We start from the raw sequence: 20,998 nt of genomic DNA on the forward strand, positions 1-20,998 counted from the left end.
AGAAGACACCACAGACGTGGTGAATAAATGCCCCAACAGGAGGTCAATGAAGCACATGAGGGGAAGGAGGAGGGTCAAGGCCTGAAGCTCACGGAAGCAGAGAAGAAAGCTTATGTCCATGTGACGGCATTCAATCACTCTCCTGTGTCTCGGACATCCTATCTCACGATCACACTTCCAAACATGGAACTCAAGTAAATGAAGCAAGAAGAAAGCAAAAAAGTTAAACTGCCTGGATTATATGCTACTGAATAAACAGGAAGCAGTCTTTCTCAGACTATGTCATTATTTCACTTTCTTGCCTTTGAATGATCATTTGAAGTGGAATCCAGACTCTGTGGTAAAGAGTAGAGATCTTACTCTGGGTTCAGCATCACGTGTGAACACAGAGCACAGGATAAGAAATGGGGTCAGCAGCAACTTTGTTGAAATAATTCACTTCAAGTTTCCCTTCTTTCTCTGACTGCATTTCTTTTTTAAAATTATAGTTGATTTACAAGTTATGCCAATTTCTGCTGTACAGCCAAGTGACCTAGTCAAACAAATACACACATTCTCTTTCTTATATAATCTTCCATCATGTCCTATCCCAAGAGACTGGAAATAGTTCCCTGTGCTGTACAGTAGGACTTCATTGCTTTTCCATTCTAAATGTAATAGTTTGCATCTACTAACCCCAAACTCCCAGTCCATCCCATTCTCTCCCTGCTCCTCCTGAGCAACCACAAGTCTGTTCTCTATGTCTGTGAGTCTGTTTCTGTTTTACAGATAGGTTTATTTTTGCCATATTTTAGATTCCACATGTAAATGATGTCATATGGTATTTGTCTTTCTCTTTGTGACTTACTTAGGATGAGAGTCTCTAGTTCCATCCATGTTGCTACAAATGGCAGTATTTTGTCCTTTTTATGGTTGAGCAGTATTCCATTGCGTATAGGTACCACATCTTAATCCATTCATCCGTTGATGGACATTTGGGTTGTTTCCATGTCTTGGCTATTGTGAATAGTGCTGCTTTGAACATATGAGTGCAGGTATCTTTCTGAATTATAGTTTTGTCCAGATACATGCCCAGGAGTGGGCTTGCTGGGTCATATGGTAGTTCTATATCTCATTGCATTTATGTTTAACTAAATGTTTGCTGTTTGATGTTATGCAATACATCTGTGGCATTATATCCCACACTGTTTGAGATCTTTAAAAGTAGAGCCTTCACAAGAACCTGGGTGAGCTTCAAGAAACATCTTCATCACCTACCACAGGAACGCAATCAGCCAAATTCAAGGACACAGGCAATTCTACAGCCTCACTACCCCAAGTATAGTTCAAGGACCAGTCACATCAACCTCACCTGGGTGCCTATTAAGCACAGGGGCTCCCAGGCCCCATCCTAGTCTGCAGCACAGAAACCTTTCATAATATCGCCAAGTGATGCGTGTGCACAGGCATATTTAAGAAGCTCAGCTCTACAGGACAAACAAAACAAGACAAAACAAAAGAAAAAAGCAGAAACACATGGAGGGAGACAGAGATGGAAGTGGAGCCTCGCGATTCAGACAGAGACTTTTCAACCAAATGCAATGGGCACATTCTGATCCTGATTTAAAAAATAATTATGAGAAATGTTGAAATGAATGTTAATGAATGAGTGACTAGAATGGCTAATGTCAAAGTTGTTGGATTAGGAAAATAAATAAAAACTTTAATTTGTACAGAGCAGCACTGCTCATCTTTCTCTCAGTTATATATGAGGTAACATGAAAGCTGATGCAAAGCTAACTGACCAGAGAGGATTACTGGATAATTTTAAATGTTCCTAGGTAGAAGCCCCATACAAAGAAGAAGGCCAAAATTTTCTTTGAAATGGAAATTAAGAAAACCTATTCAGGGAGTTCCCGTTGTGGCTCAGTGGATTAAGAACGTGACACAGTGTCCATGAGGATGCAGGTTCGATCCCCAGACTTGCTCAGTGGGTTAAGGATCCAGCATTGCCGGAAGGTGTGGTATAGGTTGTGGCCCTACATATTTCCATACTCTGTAGGTGTGGCCCTAAAAAAGGGAAAAAAAAAAAAAAAAAGAAAACCTATTTGCAGCACCGCTAGGTCCTAATGAAGGAATTAGGGGGGAAGGTAAGTTTCTCAGAGGAGGCGGGTGGAGGGGGAAGAAGTGACTTTGGGCCAATATTCCCTTCTCACTGAGTGTTATGGACTCTGCAAAGACGTAACAGCAGCAGCTGTGCCCAGCATGCAGAACCACCAGGTTCAAGGGCAAGAATGGGTGTGAAAGCTACCTGTACATTATAAAGCACTGGTCAAATATTTCATGTGTCTTTTCTTTTTCTTTCTTTCTTTTTTTTTTTTTTTGTATTTTTAGGGCAAAAGGCATATGGAAGTTCCAAGGCTAGGGGTCTAAGCGGAGCTACAGTTGCTGGCCTACGCTAGAGCCACAGCAACATGGGATGTGAGCCACGTCTGCGACCTACACCACTGCTTACGGCAACACTAGATCCTTAACCCACTGAGCGAGGCCAGGGATGGAACCTGCAACCTTATTGCTCCTAATTGGATTCGTTAACCACTGAGTCATGACGGGAACTCCTCCTTTTTCTTTTTTAAACCACAGGGGCAATATGGTCTAAAGCCTGGCCTGAGGGGTGAGACAGGGTGTGTAGGTCTATCTGCCAGCACCTCTCCCTGCGGAACTGGCACAGTGAGTAAGCTTCTCATAGTCCCAATTTCCTCACCAAGGTAGATGGTGTTATTGTCAACATACCTGCTTTCCCTGGTCCCCTTCCCATGGATTAAAGATCCACCCACTAGGGGTAGTTCTGGCTAAGTGACCTCTCTGGTCCAGCGGACATAAGTGCGAGAGGCAAGTGCCACTTTGAGACAGGAGCTTTAAGAGCCGTGGGGTGATTCTGCCACCACCGCCTGCCCTCTTCCATGCATGGCAGTGACCCAAACACTGGGCACTCCCATGTCCCAGAGTGAGGAGGACACACCTGGAGCAGCACCCAGTGAGAGAGAAAGAAGGCAGTGTCTTTCTTCCTTGTAGCCAGAGGTCCGGGGACTGTCTTAGCACAGCATCATCTAGTGAAAGCTGAGATACCTCTGTGCAGGGTTACAGTGAAGATTAAATGTGATTATGCACAGAGAATAAGAAATAATCCTGGTGCTGCTATTGTCAATAAACATTCCCTTCTGTCCACCAGCATTCATGCAGCTGACATACTGGTGCTGAGAGCAGCTGCCCCCACGTGCACATCAAAATCCAGAAGAATAAGAACTGAGGCACCCATTTTAGGGACCTAACATGGACTAAGGCTTACCATGTGCTCAATATGTGCTAAGTTTTGTTATCGCAGCCTAACATTCCTAAGAGATTGGTTTCGTAGTCTCTATTTCACAAGAAATGTCATTTGTAACATGGAAAAGTCAATGGCATATTGATGGGTCTGGCAATAGAAAAACAAAAACAGTCTTCAGAAGTTCTGGGGTAAAAATCTAGGTGAGAGAAATAAGAACCAACCAGTTTTTAATGCATCATGTGTTAAGGTGAATTAAATAATTCAGAATGGAATATCAGTGTTGTGCTCAAATACTCATGTCTTTCATTAAACTGCAGGAGTGAAGCCAAGAAACTCAGAGGGAGGACTGGTCACAAGGAAGCAGGTATGAACATGGATCTGCTGTGCAGTTCACACACGCATACACACACACTCACATTCAAAAGTATGCACACAGATGTGGCTCTGCATTTGCAGAAACATGTAAGATTTTGTATAATAAACCCAAGGCTAAGATAATTAAATAAACAATGTAAGCAGGTTGAACACATTTTTTAGCATAGCAAAGTTCAACTGGACAAGGGAACTGAGAAGAAATGCTGCAACCCTGCCTCCCAGGACGGCATACCTCTCCACAGACATGGAAGCATCAATTATCCACACAGGGATTGGCCTTGAAATTAAACTTGAAATTCACCGTAAGAAGAGGGAAGGGGGCGTTCCTGTTGTGGTGCAGTGGTAACAAACCCGACTAGATCCATGAGGTTGAGGGTTCGATCCCTGGCCCCGCTCAGTGGGTTAAGGATCCAGTGTTACCGTGAGCTGTGGTGTACGTCGAAGATGCAGCTCAGATCTGGCGTTGTTGTGTCCGTGGTGTAGGCCTGCAGCTGCAGTTCCAATAGGACCCCTAGGCTGGGAACTTCCATATGCTGCAAGTGCGGCCCTTAAAAGAAGAAAAAAAAAAAAAAAAAAAAAAAAAAAGAGGAGGAGGAGAAGTAGGAGGGGTTGAAGAAGAAAAAGAAGAAAGGAAGGAAACAGACCAGGAGTTGTGACTAGATCCAAGCCAATGCTGAGATATGACAGCTCATGTCAGGTTAGAAAGGTCATGTGACTTCCACCAAGACACACAGCTAATGCTTACTGGAGCCAAGAACCCTGGCCTGTATGCACAGCATGTCATCCACCCACAGAACACCAGGAAGTATGGTTCTGGAGGCAAGTACAGTACCAATGTTAATCTGTAAAACATGTTTTAATTCTATTTAAGTGACGTACCCAAGAGAAGCTTTTTGCCCCTAAAACGTTATTTTACCACCCAAAGATTTAGATTCTATAATAAAAATAGTATAGATAAATGATTTAAGAAAATGGTACTGCATAGCACAGGAAAGTATATCCAGCCTCTGGGAAGAGACCATGATGGAAGATAACATAAGAAAGGGAATGTGTATATATGTGTATGTATGACTAGGTCACAGCAGAAATTGGCATACTATTGTAAATCAACTATACTTAAAAAACGAAAGAAAAGACAATGAATGGTCTCAGTGCTTCCTAAGCAAGCCTGTAGGATTAAAAAAAAATAGTAACTACTAAAATATGCTATTCTATAGGAAAAATAATTCACATACCATCTTTAACTATAATTCTCTTTCTGCTGGCTTTCTTAGTAATCGTTATGCATGTAAGTAAGATGGATCCATTTGAAAATTCTTACCACTAACCATTTTCAACAAGGCTGATAATACATTAGATTTGCTATTAGATTCAGAGTTTGGTCAACCTCAGTTATACTTCCAGAAAGTTACTTTGGAGTAAAATATAGCCATTTCTAACTGTGTTGCTTCCCAAAATTTCCCTTAGGTGCACAACGCATTTCTATGCTCAGGCTTTTGCCAACCACAGGGACCTGTAATTCCACCCTCTCCTGACTATGAAATACTTAAAAATCTTAATCCAATGTATCTAAATCATCCAAAGTTACAAGATTATTTTACATAAACACTTAGGGCTGTTGAATGTGTATCTGGATTTTCTTAAAAGTTACTTTGGATTAACATACAGTTGTAAAGATTAATAATTTTTAGCTCAGGCAGTGGGAGAATCTGTCTGCCTTTTTGCTATTTCCCATGAATTTGTTCAGCATTATACAATCATTTTTGGAATAATTCTTACAATAATTTTAAGCATTTCTTGAAATCTTTTATTTCACTTATTAAACTTCAACATTTGTCATTAGTGTTATTTAAAATGTTTTAAAACAAGCTAGACTCTCGAAGAATCTTGGAAAACTTGCCTCTTGGTGGGTGTGTGAAGGAGGTGACTCACAGGGGTGTTGAGTGGCCTCCTTCATCTTCAGGAAAATTCTAGCACCCAATTACCTGTTAACTCCTGGTGCTCACCCCTAGATAACAAGTTGGCAGCAAAACCTCCAGCATGTTTCCTGCCATTTTAAACACAACACTGGGCCTGAGACTTTCACTAAAATCATGACAACAACACGGCCAGATCCCCAGCAAAACACGTGGACTCTTTCACACTATGCTACTGAACTAGCGTTTGAGAAAAGTCTATGGCAAAAAAAGAGGATAATTTCTGAAATAGAAATGAGAGTTCTAAAGTTGGATTTTAACTCATGTGCTAAATAAGAAAAGAAGCTAGGAAAAGTGTGATTATTTTTATTGTTACTTTTAGGTTGCCAAATAGTTACTATCTGAAAAGTTACTTTTTTTTTGCTTTTTAGGGCCACACCTGTGGCATATGGAAGTTTCTGGGCTAGGGGTCGAATTGCAACTGCAGCTGCCAGTGTACACCAGACACAGCAACACCAGATCCAACCTACATCTGTGACCTATACCACAGCTCATGGTAATGATGGATCCTTAACCCACTGAGCAAGGCTAGGAATCAAACCCACATCCTCATGGATATTAGTTGGGTTCGTTACCACTGAGCCATGACGGGAAGTCCTGAAACCTTCTGATCAGAGTTGTCATTTGTCCCTTTCCAGCAACATCCATCAAAATCCCACAGTATCATCGGGGCGGGAATGACTTACAAAGAGAGGACACGCTGGAGGTGCCCCGAAGAAACTGGTGTAAGCCGTCCTCGCTGTCACTGGTGCTGACTATGCTGTTCCTCATTTCCAGCATGGAGAGCTGCGTGCAAAGACTGAGCTGGTGGTCCAACTTTTTGATTGTCTGCAAAGAGAAATTTTAAGATTTCTGAGCTCTATAGGACTTAGATCCTACATTCCCTGTAAGTAGCATTTACTTTTCCTTGAAATAGAAAACTATTGGTACATAGAAAGTGCCCATTACATATTAGCTTTAATTTTTATTGTAAGTTATTAGTACAAATACATTATAAAAATTTAATATACTCAATAGATATTTATTAATCCAAACAATAATTAGCACCAACCTTAATTTTTTTTCTTTTTTAGGGCTGTACCTGTGGCATAAGGAAGTTCCCAAGCTAGGGGTGGAATCGGAACTGCAGCTGCCAGCCTACATCACAGCCACAGCAAAGCAGGATCTGAGCTGCATCTGAGACCTACATCACAGCTCACAGCAATGCCAGACCCTTAACCCACTGAGCAAGGCCAGGGATCAAACCCGCGTCCTCATGGATACTAGTCAGGCTTGATACTGCTGAGCCATGACAGGACCTCCTAGCACCAACCTAATTTGATAACATCCCAGACCAGAAGACCTGACAAGTGCACACACCCCTACTCACAGTCCTTAGAGAACGTCATCTATCACAGAACAATGTTTTGCAAGTTCTCTTCTAGAATTGTTTTAATTTCCTTCTACACAAATGTGGTGAAATGAAGCTCAAGTTGCAAACCGTTGAAGATCTGCATGGCTCTGAAATTCCTAACTGAATGGCCACAGGCTTCCATTCCATACCTCTCTTGTCAGTTATGATCTTTCTGGGGACCTGACCAGGAGGATGTGCAAGACTGGAAGACGCAGGGTCAACACGCCGACCTCCTGCTCACTGGGGTCTGTCAGCCTTTAACAGCCTGCAACCTCCCCGCTGCCTGGCCTTCCCTGGCAAAAGCCACCCCCAAGCCCTCTTTCAAGCAGCCTAAGGAAGATGGTAAGTAAGTCGGGGGTTAGGGTTATGGGGGACTCACTTACCATCTTCCTTGGACTGCTTGAAAGACTATAAAGAGGATAGCACTTCATCACCACAAATGGAGGCCCCTGACATTCACAAGAAGACACCTCACTAGGTCATGGCAAATTCATGATATTTCTTTACTCTGGATAAATGGTTCCCTGAAGGGTCTCCAATTTGCAAGCATCCTCGTTTCACCCTCATTTCACTTAACACACGACTACTTAATGAAGATCCAGGAAAACATACATTGCACAAAGGAAGGTATACCTCACTAGGCATATTTATTCAATGAAATAAACACACTCAGAAAAACACTTACTTTATCATTTAAGGTGGGATCATTCAATGAGTAGAGCTTATTTGTAATGTCTTTTCCTATAAGATATCTAAATACTTCATACAGGAAAGGCTCTGATTCCAGAAAGTAGGTTAACCTTTCTCTTGACCAGCATAAAAATCTGCAGTTATCATCTGCAATAATGGTGACCTGACACAGAAACAAACAGAGAGAGCAAAATGTATTTGAGTTGTGACATTAGTAACTTGGGGAGAGGGCAGAATAATTTAGTGGGTATTATTATAGCAATGATTTGTCATATTCGTTAAAATAAGATCCATACACACAAGCTTATCTGTGTATAGCATTATGATTAAAATCAAGCAATCTGCAGACTTCATGAAAGTAAACTCTCCAAGTTTTGCTGTTCTGGTTTTGTGAGGTCTGGTGATGGAAGACCAGCCACCATGTCGGTAGTCCTGCTAAAGAATGTACTAGACTAATGATCCAATTGGACAGATAATTTATGACTAAATATTCCTTTTCACCCAGATAAATACCCTACAGAATGAGAAAATGGACTCATGTGAATTGCTTTTATGGCCTCGACTGTTACCGAGGAATACAGCTAGCAAGGGTCCTACTGTCATAGGCATTTCTTCCTTCCTACCCTCCCTCCCTCCCCCTTTTCTTTTCTTTTCTCTTCTCCTTTCCTTTTTTCTTTTTCTTCCTTCCTTTCTCTTTCTCTCTTTCTTTCTTTCTTTCTTTCTTTCTTTCTTTCTTTCTTTCTTTCTTTCTTTCTTTCTTTCTTTCTTTCTTTCTTTCTTTCTTTTTCTTTCTTTTCTTTCTTCTATCTTCTTCTCCTTCTCCTTTTTCTTGTCTTTTTTAGGGCTGCACCTGCAGCAAGTGCAAGTTTCCAGGCTAGAGGTAGAATAGCAGCTGCAGCTGCTGGCCTACCACAGCCACAGCAACATGGGATCTGAGCCACGTCTGAGACCTACACCACAGCTCATGGCTGGATCCTTAACCCATCAAGCAACGCCAGGGATCGAACCTGCGTCATCATGGATACTAGTCGGGTTCCTTACCACTGAGCCACGACAGGAATTCCCTGTCATAGCTATCTCTTAAGTGTGACCTGCCAAAGCTAGCTTCAGCGTTCCCATAGGTGACAGACACGGAGATCCCCCAGTTAGCTCAGAACTAGGAAACCCCACCCTTTCTTTAAGAATTCTTACATAGGAAAGTGGGAAAGCACTGTAACTCACTATGCAGAGCCCAAGTATTCCTTAAAAGGGCCTCTCTCCAGGGCGATGGGCCATGCCCTCACTCCAGGCTCAGTGTCAGTAAGCCCTTTCTCCTGGGCAGGTCCTCCCATCATCTGCCTGTGGTGATGCTATCACTGAGCCCAAGCTCATCTGTGGTGCCCTGTATCTCCTGAGCACCCTTAAGGAAGGGGCTGAGTATCTTCCCAACTGAATACCTGGCTCCAACACAAAGTGGTGCTCGGTACAGATTTATTGTACAAAAGAATTAACAAATGTACATAAATACTGTGGAAGGCACAGACCATTTTTATATCCTCAACATGAAACCCGATGCCTGTCCAAGTGGGAGATTAATAAAGGTTTTTCAAATTGACATAAAATCATATCTGGGCTCAGAAAAAAATATTTTGAAAGGAGCTCTTTCCTCTTTGTTAGTCAAAAAATTGAACATGTTTCAGGTGGAAAGGGGGTATTTATGTCTACAAAGAGAGAACACAGAAACCTCAGCCTCCTTCCTTAACCAGTGGCTGAAATCTGATCTTTTAAAAATTGGCGAATTTGGCTGCAACAGGTGGGTCAATGTTCCAAGGGAAATTATTCTTATTTATTATATTAAAAGTAGAGACCCCCAAACCAAGCACACTGGGATTTAAGAAATGCATCAGCAGCTCTGTGACTCCATATAAAACACTAGATTTCATTTGTTCTTTCAACTAACATTGTTCGGTTCATACTTCACGCCAGATGCTGTTCAAGGCACTGAAGTTATAGCGGTGAACAAGAAAGACAAGATCCATGCCCTGTGATGCTTACGTCCTGGTGGAGGAAGCTGATGATACGTAAAGAAATGTGACAACCTCAGGTGGCAATAAGTGCTTTGACAAATACAGAACAGGGGAAAAGGGTAGAGGAGTTCTAGGAAATGACAGACACACATAATGCCACTCATTTTACCTATGTATTATATTTTAAACTTTAAGGTCCTTGTCTATCTATCATGTAAGCAGATTTTTAAAACTGCCTCTGAGATAAGACAGAACATTCTTCCTCGTTTTCCAGATGCCCAATAAAAAGCAGGAAGAAACTTAAGAACATGCTAATGAAGGGTGGAGCAAACACTTCTGACTTCCAGCCCAGACATATTTTCCCACCAGGTCAAACCCTACCCAAGGTGTCCTATATTTATCAAGACAGTCAGTCACACAGAAAGCACTTTGGTGAAGTGACCACAAGCTTGGCTCACCATCGAGAATCCCGCATACAAAGAGCAGCTGTGCACTGTGTCATGAAGCCTACATTCTAATGGAGGAAGCTGATAACAAGGAAAAACAAGACCAAAAAAAAAAATTTGTATATATATATATATATATATATATATATATACACATATATATATGTATATATGTGTATATATATATATAATAAAGAGAAGTATAAGGTCAAGAGACATATAAGCCAATCCTGAGGTGTTCCCAGAAAGAACAGGGGATGGGTATATAAATACAAAGCCACTGAATGATATTCAGTGGAAGAAATCCACTGGAAGAAACTAGAGAAAGTGAGCCCTGGGTACTCAGAGTGGCCCAGTCAGGCACCCAAGGGTTGCAGAAAGGGTTAGGGGAGTTGAGGTCTCCATTTCGCAAAGACTTCGCCCATGCCTTTGGAAGATACAATCCATGCACAGATATAATCCATCCAAGAAGTGGAAAGAGGAATTGGAAATCATCCAGGAAAAGAAGAAATGTACTTAGGTGATGTAAATGCATTTAACTTTTCTTTCGCCGTGTTAATAACCTCACATTTCCACTGAGGCACTTTTCCACAATGCCACTTTTAATATGCTACTATAATTTGCTTAGCAACTGTTTCCTTTTTTAAAAAAACATTTATTTATTTATTTATTTAGTCTTTTTAGGTTATACCCATGGTTCCCAGGCTAGGGGTTGAATTGGAGCTGTAGCTGCTGGTCTACACCACAGCCACAGCCACAACAATGCAGGATCCGAGCTGTATCTTTGACCTACACCACAGCTCACAGCAACACCGGGTCCTTAACCCACTGAGCGAGGCCAGAGATCGATCAAACATGAGTCCTCATGGATACTAGCTAGATTTGTTTCCACTGAGCCATGATGGGAACTCCAACAACAACAAAAATTTTATTTTTTCAAGTGAAGTATAGTTGGTTTACAGTGTTTCAGGTGTACAGCAAAGTGATTCACTTATACATATGTATGTATATATATATATATATATATATATATATTTCTTCAGATTCTTATCCATTATGAGTTATTACAAGATATTCAATAGAGTTCCATGTGCTATGCATTAGGTCCTTGTTGTTTATCTATCAACCATTTCTTTTTTAAATTGGAGTATAGTTGATTTATAATGTGTTAATTTCTGTTGTACAATTTCAGTTATACATACATATACATTCTTTCTAATAACTTTCTCATATTACAGTTTATCACAGTAAACTGTGTATAGTTTACTACACTATATAGTAGTTGAATATAGTTCTCTTGAATATATAGTTCTCTATGCTATACAGTAGGACCTTGCTGTTTATCTATTTTCTATATAATAATTAGCCTCTGCTAATTCCAAACTCCCAATCCTTCCTTCCCCTGCCCTCCCTTCAGACATGGCAACAACATGTCTCTTCTCTATGTCTGTGAGTCTGTTTCTGTTTTATAGATAAGTTCATTTGTGTCATATTTTAGATTTCACATATAAGTGATAACATATGGTATTTGTTTTTCTCTGACTATGTCACTTAGTATGAGAATCTGTGGGCCCACCTATGTTGCTGCAAATGGCATTATGCAACCATTTCTTACTGATGACTGAAAACTAGTTTAAACTTGTTTAAATGATTATTACATTTAAATGTAATAATGGCATTCCAGTAATAAGCCATACCTACAGTATGTATGTGTCTTACAAGCTCATAAGAGTAGGCATCTAGCTGGAAGAGGGTAGTTAGCATATTGACTGAGGTCATTTTACTTGGTAGCTATGGCTTCATTTCTGCCAAACAGACAATTTTGCTTAATGATTTCCTGGGACAACAGTCAAGTGAAACATATTTTTAAGGAGTTTTTATGAAGCAATCTAGGAATTTTTAAAGCTTCCATAAAATACATTTGCTTCTTAGGTTATTAGGGACCTCAGCAGTGCCATGCTTGCGTTCTTGGCAAGAATTTCATAGAAGAAATAAAAGTAAACACATTAATGGAAGATGCAAGAGAATTTCTTTCACGATTAGACCAGGCATTTGGAAGTGAGTTTGCTGTGATTATCTCCAGGCGCTGGATGAGTCCCAAACCAAGCCTACACCCTCACAGAAGGAAAAGACCTCACCCAAGAACAAGGGCACTAGAGGGAACTGCTGAAGGTGCTAGAACGGCAAATGGCAGGCTGACGTTGGACTGTCCTCGGGGGCGATTTTATTATCTTCATCATGTGCTGCACAACATTTCACACACCAGGAACATGAAAATGTCCAGAATGTGGTCTATTCAACTAATTCTTCTTGCGTTCTCATCAACACTAAAACACAGCAGGGTCAGGTCTTGCAGATTAAATTGCTTTGCAACCAAAAGATCTACTAAGCACCAAGATAAGGTTTTATTGAAATGCCAGCGAAAACCTAGTCTTCCTTTATTTCACCAGAGCTTGGACATCTGCCTCCAAGACATTCCTCTTCCCTTAAAGTCAATAAAGGTTTGATTTTAAGGCTTCGAAGCACAGGACATGCGACTGACTTTGGGAAGGCAATGGGGAGATGGAAGCTGAAAGAAAAATGGGCATGGCAAAGCTCACCGGATATAAAGCAACTGCACAAAGAAATCAAACCCCAGAGACTACTTCTGCCTTTTGTAATAATGATACTCAAGATCTTCCCAGCAGTTCTGAGCAGTGGCTTGGGTCTGTAAGTGATAAAACAGCCCTGGGGAGCAGCTAGAAGTTCAAAGTTGCTGTCTCAACTCTGTTACTCTGCTTGGCACTATAATTACCACAGGTACCTGAACAACATTCGCTGTGCAGGTTGAAGGGGCATTGAGTCCACTTGCTTTCTCTTCTTCCTCCACCCTACTGTAGAACTCATTGGAATGAATGCCAAAGAATGGATCTTTTTTTTTTTTTTTTCAGGGCCGCAGGTGCGGCACATAGAAGTTGCCAAGCTAGGGGTCGAACTGGAGCTGTAGCTGCTGGTCTACACGACAGCCACGGCAACTGGGGCTCCAAGCTGAATCTGTGACCTACACCACAGCTCACAGCAAGGCCCAATCCTTAACCCACTGAGCGAGGCCAGGGATTGAACCCACATCCCCAAGGATAGTAACTGGGTTCATTTCCACTGAGCCACAATGGGAACTCCTAAAGAATGAATTTAAAAAGATAAAAAGGCAAGAGAAGCGGGGTCTTGTCAGAACACCTGTAACTGGGCAGAGTTAGAGAAAAATGAGACCAGCAGGTAACAGAGTGTGTGGGTGGAGAAATCTGGCCACTGACAATTCCAAGTGTCCTCTGCCATAGGCCCAGATAGGGAAAAGCTGGTCCTTGGGAACACATGACATTTTTTCATTTGGGAACTTGGTCCGGGAAGAGGCAGTAGACTCCCAAACAGATGTGCAAGAGCTATTTTATTCTTGAGCGTCCGCCAGTCGGAACATTTGGTAAACAATCAAAACAGAATTTCTCCCGAGGGCCTGCTCTGGTGGAGTCTGCTCCAGTTCTACACGGCACAGGTTCAGCGATGGCTGGGGTAGTTTTTATCCACTGGCTAATCAGGAAATGCCCACCAGACTCTATGCAGAGAAAAGTTGACTAACTTTCCTTCACTCCGTGACCTTGAGTTTGGTCATGTTTTTAGAAACATGAGGAACACATCAATCACGAGGAACATTTCTCAACTACCAAATCCTAACCCTGGACCCCCAAAAAAGAGAACTGTGTGACTAGCAGAAGAAATGCCCTCTTTCATGTAATCATACATAGAATTTGAAGTCTGGTGGAAAAGACAGTGCATGTTATATGCTAGGATATATATATATATATGCATATATCCATGTATGCTTCTGAAAATAGAGGAGGTTCTGTTCCCACCCTTTCCCCAAATGACAGTCTCTAGGATTATGTGAAACTGAGTTATTGTGTAAAACCATTTGCGACTATAAACAGAGAAACGGACGTATCAGATAGATGCTGGGCTTTGGAAGAAAAAATTGTAAGGCAGTCAGAGACAAAGGAAAGGAAAAAGATGTGGCCCTGTATGTCTTTTCCCTTTCCTTTGCCTCTGACCACCTTACAATTTCTTCTTCCAAAGAAGATGGTGGTGATTAAAGACACTATAGAATCAGTCTCAGTGCTCAGCTGACCCTCGAAAACACAAGGGAGAGTATAAACGAGAGGAGCCAGGATTATAGCATCTGCTTTCTCCTCTTGTATTGTCAGCTCAGGCAGCTTGGACACAGCACTGCAGCCAGGTAGTAAATTTATATGAGTCCTTCTGGAAGATGCACATAACTTTAACAAGTTGTGTGGTTACTCAGGCAGGGTGGGAGCATGGCAGGCCTGAAACCTCTGTACATAAACTTAACAAATGTCTAAACGCCTCCTTTCATCTTCACGTGGCCTCCTGAGTTGTATGGCATCTCAAAATGAGACTCAAACATTTTGTCATCAAGAAGCACTGATTGTTTTCCTTCCTCAGGTGAGAGCATCCTTCTACTCCATTTTCTACCTAAAGACATCCTCCCTCCTGCTCCTAAGAAACCCTGTTCTCAAGTTATTTCCTTACTGCTCTTTATCTTGAAGCTGAGACTAAAGGAAACTCTCACCCATTACTTGGTTATTGTCCTAACAATCATGAGGGGAATGAAATAGGAGAGCTGGACACTTGACAGGAAGAGTCAGAACAAAGTGTCACAAAATGGAATATATATATATTTTTAAGATACAAAAAGAACCATGCCGAGTAGTCAGGTTCTAATTATCATGAACTGTGAAGAACTTTGTTCTTTGCTCTTAAAGATATTCATTAACTATAAGAGGATAGTGGTTAGATTTTTTTTTCCCCATAAGGATTAACAAAGTTAAGTTCTCTAGGGCAAAGTCAGTTATCTGGTTTTCCCCAATGAAGGTAACCAATTAAATGTTTCAAGAACACTAATTATCCATAACTGACATTTTCCCCTTTTTCTCATAATGAATGCATTAGCTGTTCTCTACGGAGAAATTATAACAATTCAAATAAGCAAAAAAGGAAAACAAAAAAAGCAATTAAGCGCACAACCCAGAAATGACAGGTTTTTTTGGTTTCTTTGTTTGTTTGTCTTTTTGTCTTTTCTAGGGCTGCATCCGTGGCATATTGAGGTTCCCAGGCTATGGGTCTAATCAGAGCTGTAGCCACCAGCCTACACCAGAGGCACAGCAACGCCAGATCCGAGCCGCATCTGTGACCTACATCACAGCTCACGGCAACGCTGGATTCTTAACCCACTGAGCAAGGCCAGGGATTGAACCTGCAACCTCATGGTTCTTAGTCAGACTCGTTAACCACTGAGCCATGACGGGAACTCCCCAGAAATGACAGTGTTCACAAGAGGGCTAAATCAGGTCTTTCTAGACCTCTGCTTGTGCACGTACACACACTTCTTTAAGTTCTATAAAAATGGGATCATACTGCATATACCATAGGGGCACTTCTTTTTTCAAGAAATCATGGCCACTTTTCCATCTATAACCTTTGGATTCTGAATGAGACATTAACTTGTTTCAATCTCCTGAAAACTCATGCCAAAACATACCTGGAATTTTTCACCTTTGTGCATCTGGGTTGATCTAAATTCAGGAGAATCTATGAAGGCACAGGGGTAAATGTTATGCAGAAAGTGTCCTCGATAGGAGACCTTCATTCTGAGAACAGAGATTAGTGTTAACAAAGACATGATATTTCACACAGAACACAGAAAGCCATTTTAAAATCTCCATCAACTAATGGGTTTGTATTTTTGTCAAGTTTTAAAGACCCCACAGATGACTGCCATAATGAAAAAGCACTGAAGCACAAGTGTGTACTTCAAAATAAATTTCACCACCAACAAGGAAAAAAAGGAGTCCATATGGAAGGGGACATGGGCCTTCCAATAGTTATCATCACTGTTATAGCTGGAATGACCATAAAATTTACTACTCAAACCAGGGCACTTTTGAGAGGGAAAGAAGTTGTATAAATATCTATGCCAGGGCAATAGACACTAGCTTTCTCCTCAGGAGACTGATATTCCTGGAAGTTGTTTTGTGACATTCAAAAAAATAAGCAAGTCACTTCTGAAACACTATAAGCTTCTTAAATTTTTTTTGGCCGCACTCATGGCATGTGTTAGTTCCCAGATCAGGGATCAAACCCATGCCAGAGCAGTGTCCTTAGCCAATGCTGTGACAACGCCAGATCCTTAACCTGCTGAGCCACACGGGAACTCTGAAGCTTCTTAAATTTTAATACCTAATTTAAACCTACTTCAATTCTGCCTCATTAAATTTAAACAAAACCTCCCCCCCCCCCCGCAAAGGTGAAAACTATGCACAAATGAAAATCCTGATATCAACAAGATGCGGAGCAGTACATTCTTTCTAACTGCAAGCTGTCCAGTGGAAGTTCACCAACCGCCAACTCTGTGACCACCTCCTCCATTGGTTGGCAAGATTCCCTTCCATTCATCTCCTGCCCAGAGGCCATGGGAAGCTTCAAGGCAACGGAGGCATTTCAGTTTCCACAGAGCACTTACTTTCCTTTCAGGAGAATACTCAGACGGTCGTCAACTGAGGTTTTATCCTCTGCAGCATAGGCCTGGCCCTTTTTCAACGTTTGGATCATGCAAAACTGTCCTGTTAATCTTTTGAACAGATCTGGAGGCACACGGAGTGGTTCAAACAATCGCTGGTAGATGCCTTTGAGTTCCTTTTCGATCTTCACCTGAAACACAGCAATGACCAGATGCTGTACTAAGGCGGCGAGACTGAAACATTGGCTTCTGTGGTCTAAATGGGGTTTTGAGAGCGGACAAGTCTGCAGCACATGCTATCACCCTTGGGTGTTTTGCTCAGGCGAACCTTACCACAGAGGGTAAGCAGTGACACAAGTTTAGGTGTTAAAAGGGCACTTCTGCAGTTCACCTGGACTCTGAGAACATATGGTGAAGATCTGTGCTGCTGATTACATCTCTCCCTGTAAAGCAGCTGTGGAGGTTCTGAATGCGGTTCACAACACTCACCTTGCCAATCTCTGCATTTTCTATAAATAACGCAAGGCCCCTTCATTTTTAGAACACTTTGTTTCACAGAAAGAAACTGCACTAACTTTGAAATATTACAGCAAGAAAATAAGCACATAAAGTAGGATCAATTTGGATACAAATTTATGAAGATACATACATTACACACTTTATGTGACTGTTATCCAACACGTTAATATAGGAAAACAAACATCCACAGCGGCAATCTTCTCTTTTACTTATTCTGAAGCAAAGTGAAGTGTCGTAAAAAGGTTTCCATGTAGCAGTTGCACCTTGAGCTACCCTAAATTTGGTAGAATGGAGAACCCGAAGGCTACCAGAAGAGAAAGCAAAAGGGCTCAATCATCCACCGCTGTCAGACTATCCAAGGCCCAGGTCATGCCCTGCCTTTGGGCCCAGCAAATGTGGGAAATCAGAACTGCGTGTGAATGCACTTAGGGGTTTAAAGGATCATCTATTTCAATGGAATCAACGGCAACCAAGACGTGAAACTTAGAAACCCAACTGATGAGGGCTGCTCAGATGTCTCTGCAGCCTTTCCAATGCTCCCATGTGTCCTGCCGTTTCATTTTAATTAGGACCTAGCATTTATAGTTTCCAAAAAGGTAAGTTTATAGTCGAAGAAGAAACAAAAGCACAGATACTAAGTAATATTTCCTTGTTGCTACCATCACATTAGCAACTTTTGAATCTTAGGTTTAGAACTAGGGGTCCTAGTAAGTTGATATTCAAAAGATAAAATCCTGATTATTATTATCATCTACCTTAGAGCTCTCGTAATGAGTGTTTAAAATAATTTATTCACAAATATGTCTCGCTTCCGGCATGCATACTACCCAATGTGGCATAGCAACGAACATACGAACTGACAAATTTGATTAATATTCATAATCTGCTCATCCTGAAAGTTTTTACTCAAGTACTAATTCCTTCTTGAAACCCTCTTAGGAGTTCCCTTCATGGCTCAGTGGTTAACGAACCTGACTAGGAACCATGAGGATTCCGGTTTGATCCTTGGCCTTGCTCAGTGGGTTAATTAAGGATCCGGCATTGCCATGAGCTGTGGTGTAGGTTGCAGATGCGGCTCGGATCCTGCTTTGCTGTGGCTATAGCATAGGCCAGCAGCTGTAGCTCCAATTTGACCCCTAGCCTGGGAACTTCCACGTGCCTCAGGTTTGGCCCTAAAAACAAACAAACAACAACACCTTGAAGCCCTCTTAATTCTTCTCTTTGAAAGCATCCACTTACCAAATGTTTTTCTGAGCACGTATTAAATGCCAATCATGGTTGGCAGGAATTGAGAATACAACAGTCAGTGTGGTAGATGACAGTATTGTTTCCAGCTATTTGCTGCTCCCACCTCCTGTAAGAGGATTGTATATCCTCTTATGCCATCCCACTCCCACATTATCTGGCTTGGCCATGTCATTTCTTTGGCCAATGAAATGGGAACAGAATTGACACATGCCTCTTCTGAGCAGAAGTTTTAAAAGACATTGTGTATCATTTTTGTTCTCTTATATTTTTCTCTCTGCCCTAGGAATACATGTCATGTCCAAATAGAAACTGCAGCTTCAGCAGAGACTCTGAAATAAAGAAGACACCTGGAATACAATCACGGTTGACACACAGGCTGCCACAGTCAGGTGAGTGAGGAAAAAACACCTGTTACTGTTATATGGCACTGGGATTTTCAGATCACTTATACAGCATAATAGTGAAATCTGACTAATACAGTAAACAAAAGAGCCTGGGTTACAATGTTTGAGGAGGTGACAATCTAATGGAATGCCTATTTTATATATATATAATCTGTATCACTGAAATTATAACTTCCTATGAATTGCCTGGTTTTCTAATGGTTTAGTTTTCTACATGACTGGCTGGCTTTGAACATAAGATTAGAGCAAGCTTTATATCTTTTACTTTACTGAATATTTCTGTGGTCTTTGGAGAGTCAGCAAAGGGCCATGGCATGATTTACATCTGTTTGTTCTTGGTATGACCAAGAAAACACAAGATGAATCAGAGTGGAAAAGAAAAAGTTAAATGTAATGTTTTTAATAATAACTCACCCAAACGGTGATTTCCTTGAATGAGTGTTTGGGGCATAAGAAAAAATAATTAGTCATTACATTTTAAAAATAACATGAAAAATAGCACAAGCTATTTGTCAATCTTTAGCATGTTTATGGACATTGTCTATGAGTACTTAATTTTATAGCTAGGCAAAGACAGTCCCAAGTGATAATGGAACATCATTAGGCAAAAGAAATAATATAGTTCTAAAAAGAGAGAATAATGTAAATTGCCCTAATGATTAAAAATGTTTTTAGTCATTTGTAGAACAAATTTCATGGTATTCAAGTGTGCTACTTTCAGGGACATGCACATAGAAAGTTGAATCTTCAGCAAAATGATATTAAAAGGGTCTCAAGATGCTAGGCACTCATTCTCAAGTCTGAACAAAATACTTCAAAAGCTTTTCAGTGTTAAAGTCTCTCCCTTGATAATTAATTCTTAGTAATTACCGGTCTCTTCTTGTACAAAAGATATGAAAGATGCAAAACGTTGATCCCCAGGAACACAGAGTTCCAGATCATGATATCCAAGGCACAGCGGTAGAGAGTGGCCCAGACGATATAAAGGGTACATCCTGTTGAACAATGAAGTAGGCATGTTATACATCGAGAGTAGCTTCAGCAAGTAGCTTAAGACATTTGTGGTCCTCTGTATATAAAATACACCAAACACTTCTTAGAAACACCTAAGCCAAAAATCATATTAAGCTACATTTTGAGAGTTCCTGTCATGGCGCAACGGAAACGAATCCAACTAGGAACCATGAGGTTGCAGGTTCGATCCTTGGCCTCGATCAGTGGGTTAAGGATCCAGTGTTGCCATGAGCTGTGGTGTAGGCTGCAAACGCAGCTTGGATCTGGCATTGCTGTGGCTGTGGCGTAGGCTGGCAGCAACAACTCCAACTAGACCCCTACCCTGGGAACCTCCCTATGTTGCAAGTGCAGCCCTAAAAAGAACAAGAAAAAAAAAAGTTACATTTTGTTTTTTGTCTGATTACCAAAAATAAACAAAACCAAATGGTGCTTTTTTGCAGAAAACTTACAAAGTATAAAAAACAATTTTTAAAAGGGGGAAAAAAAACCCCTCATAATTCCACTACTTAAAGAAAACCACTATTGATAGGTAATACTTTCTCACAGTTTCTATGCATTTTTATCTTAAGCAAACCTAAAGAATACACAATTTAAAACCTACTCTCTTACTGCAGTGATGTTCCAATTTCATTAAAACTCTTCATATACATAGCTTTTAAGGACTGAAACTGATTAAACCCTAATTTTTAAACCATCTCCCTACTGGTAGACAGATGAAATATTTTGGCTGTAATTTCTGGTAAGTAGCCAAAACAGGTTTCTACATAAAAATGTTATCTGTTTTTATGACTGCTTGCTTAGAGGGGATTACCTGACAGTGTGCCAGGGGAAGGAACTTTATAGGTTTTGATGACATTAAAGGACTGTTTTCCAAGAAGTCTGTACAAATTTGCAGTTTTGGGAGATCAATTTTATGATAGAAGATTCAATATATATTTTTAATTTAAAATAAAATTATAAATACTAATGATCAATACAAGTATATCAACAGCATATATGCACATCAAAACTAACCTCCCATTTAAAAAAATTATTCATTTGCAATTTTAAAT

The 20,998-nt window shown here is 40.8% G+C and overlaps 1 protein-coding gene across 2 annotated transcripts in view; it reads right to left on the reverse strand.

Moving 5' to 3' along the window:
- BVES (blood vessel epicardial substance) overlaps nucleotides 1–20,998 on the reverse strand; it is a 46,068-nt gene that overhangs the window by 19,102 nt on the left and 5,968 nt on the right. For both annotated transcript variants that reach the window (XM_021087483.2, NM_001348416.1), the window contains 5 exon segments: nucleotides 19,803–19,927; nucleotides 16,765–16,952; nucleotides 15,784–15,892; nucleotides 7,737–7,904; nucleotides 6,345–6,486 (listed from right to left, as the gene is read on the reverse strand). In XM_021087483.2, coding sequence (XP_020943142.1) covers nucleotides 6,345–6,486; nucleotides 7,737–7,904; nucleotides 15,784–15,892; nucleotides 16,765–16,952; nucleotides 19,803–19,927 — 732 coding nt within the window.

The sequence above is a fragment of the Sus scrofa genome, chromosome 1 (assembly GCF_054392235.1).
Source record: "Sus scrofa isolate SSC_HxYL_T2T_F1_AM1 chromosome 1, Sscrofa_HxYL_maternal_Yorkshire_Landrace_v2.0, whole genome shotgun sequence".
Classification (NCBI taxonomy): Eukaryota; Metazoa; Chordata; class Mammalia; order Artiodactyla; family Suidae; genus Sus; species Sus scrofa.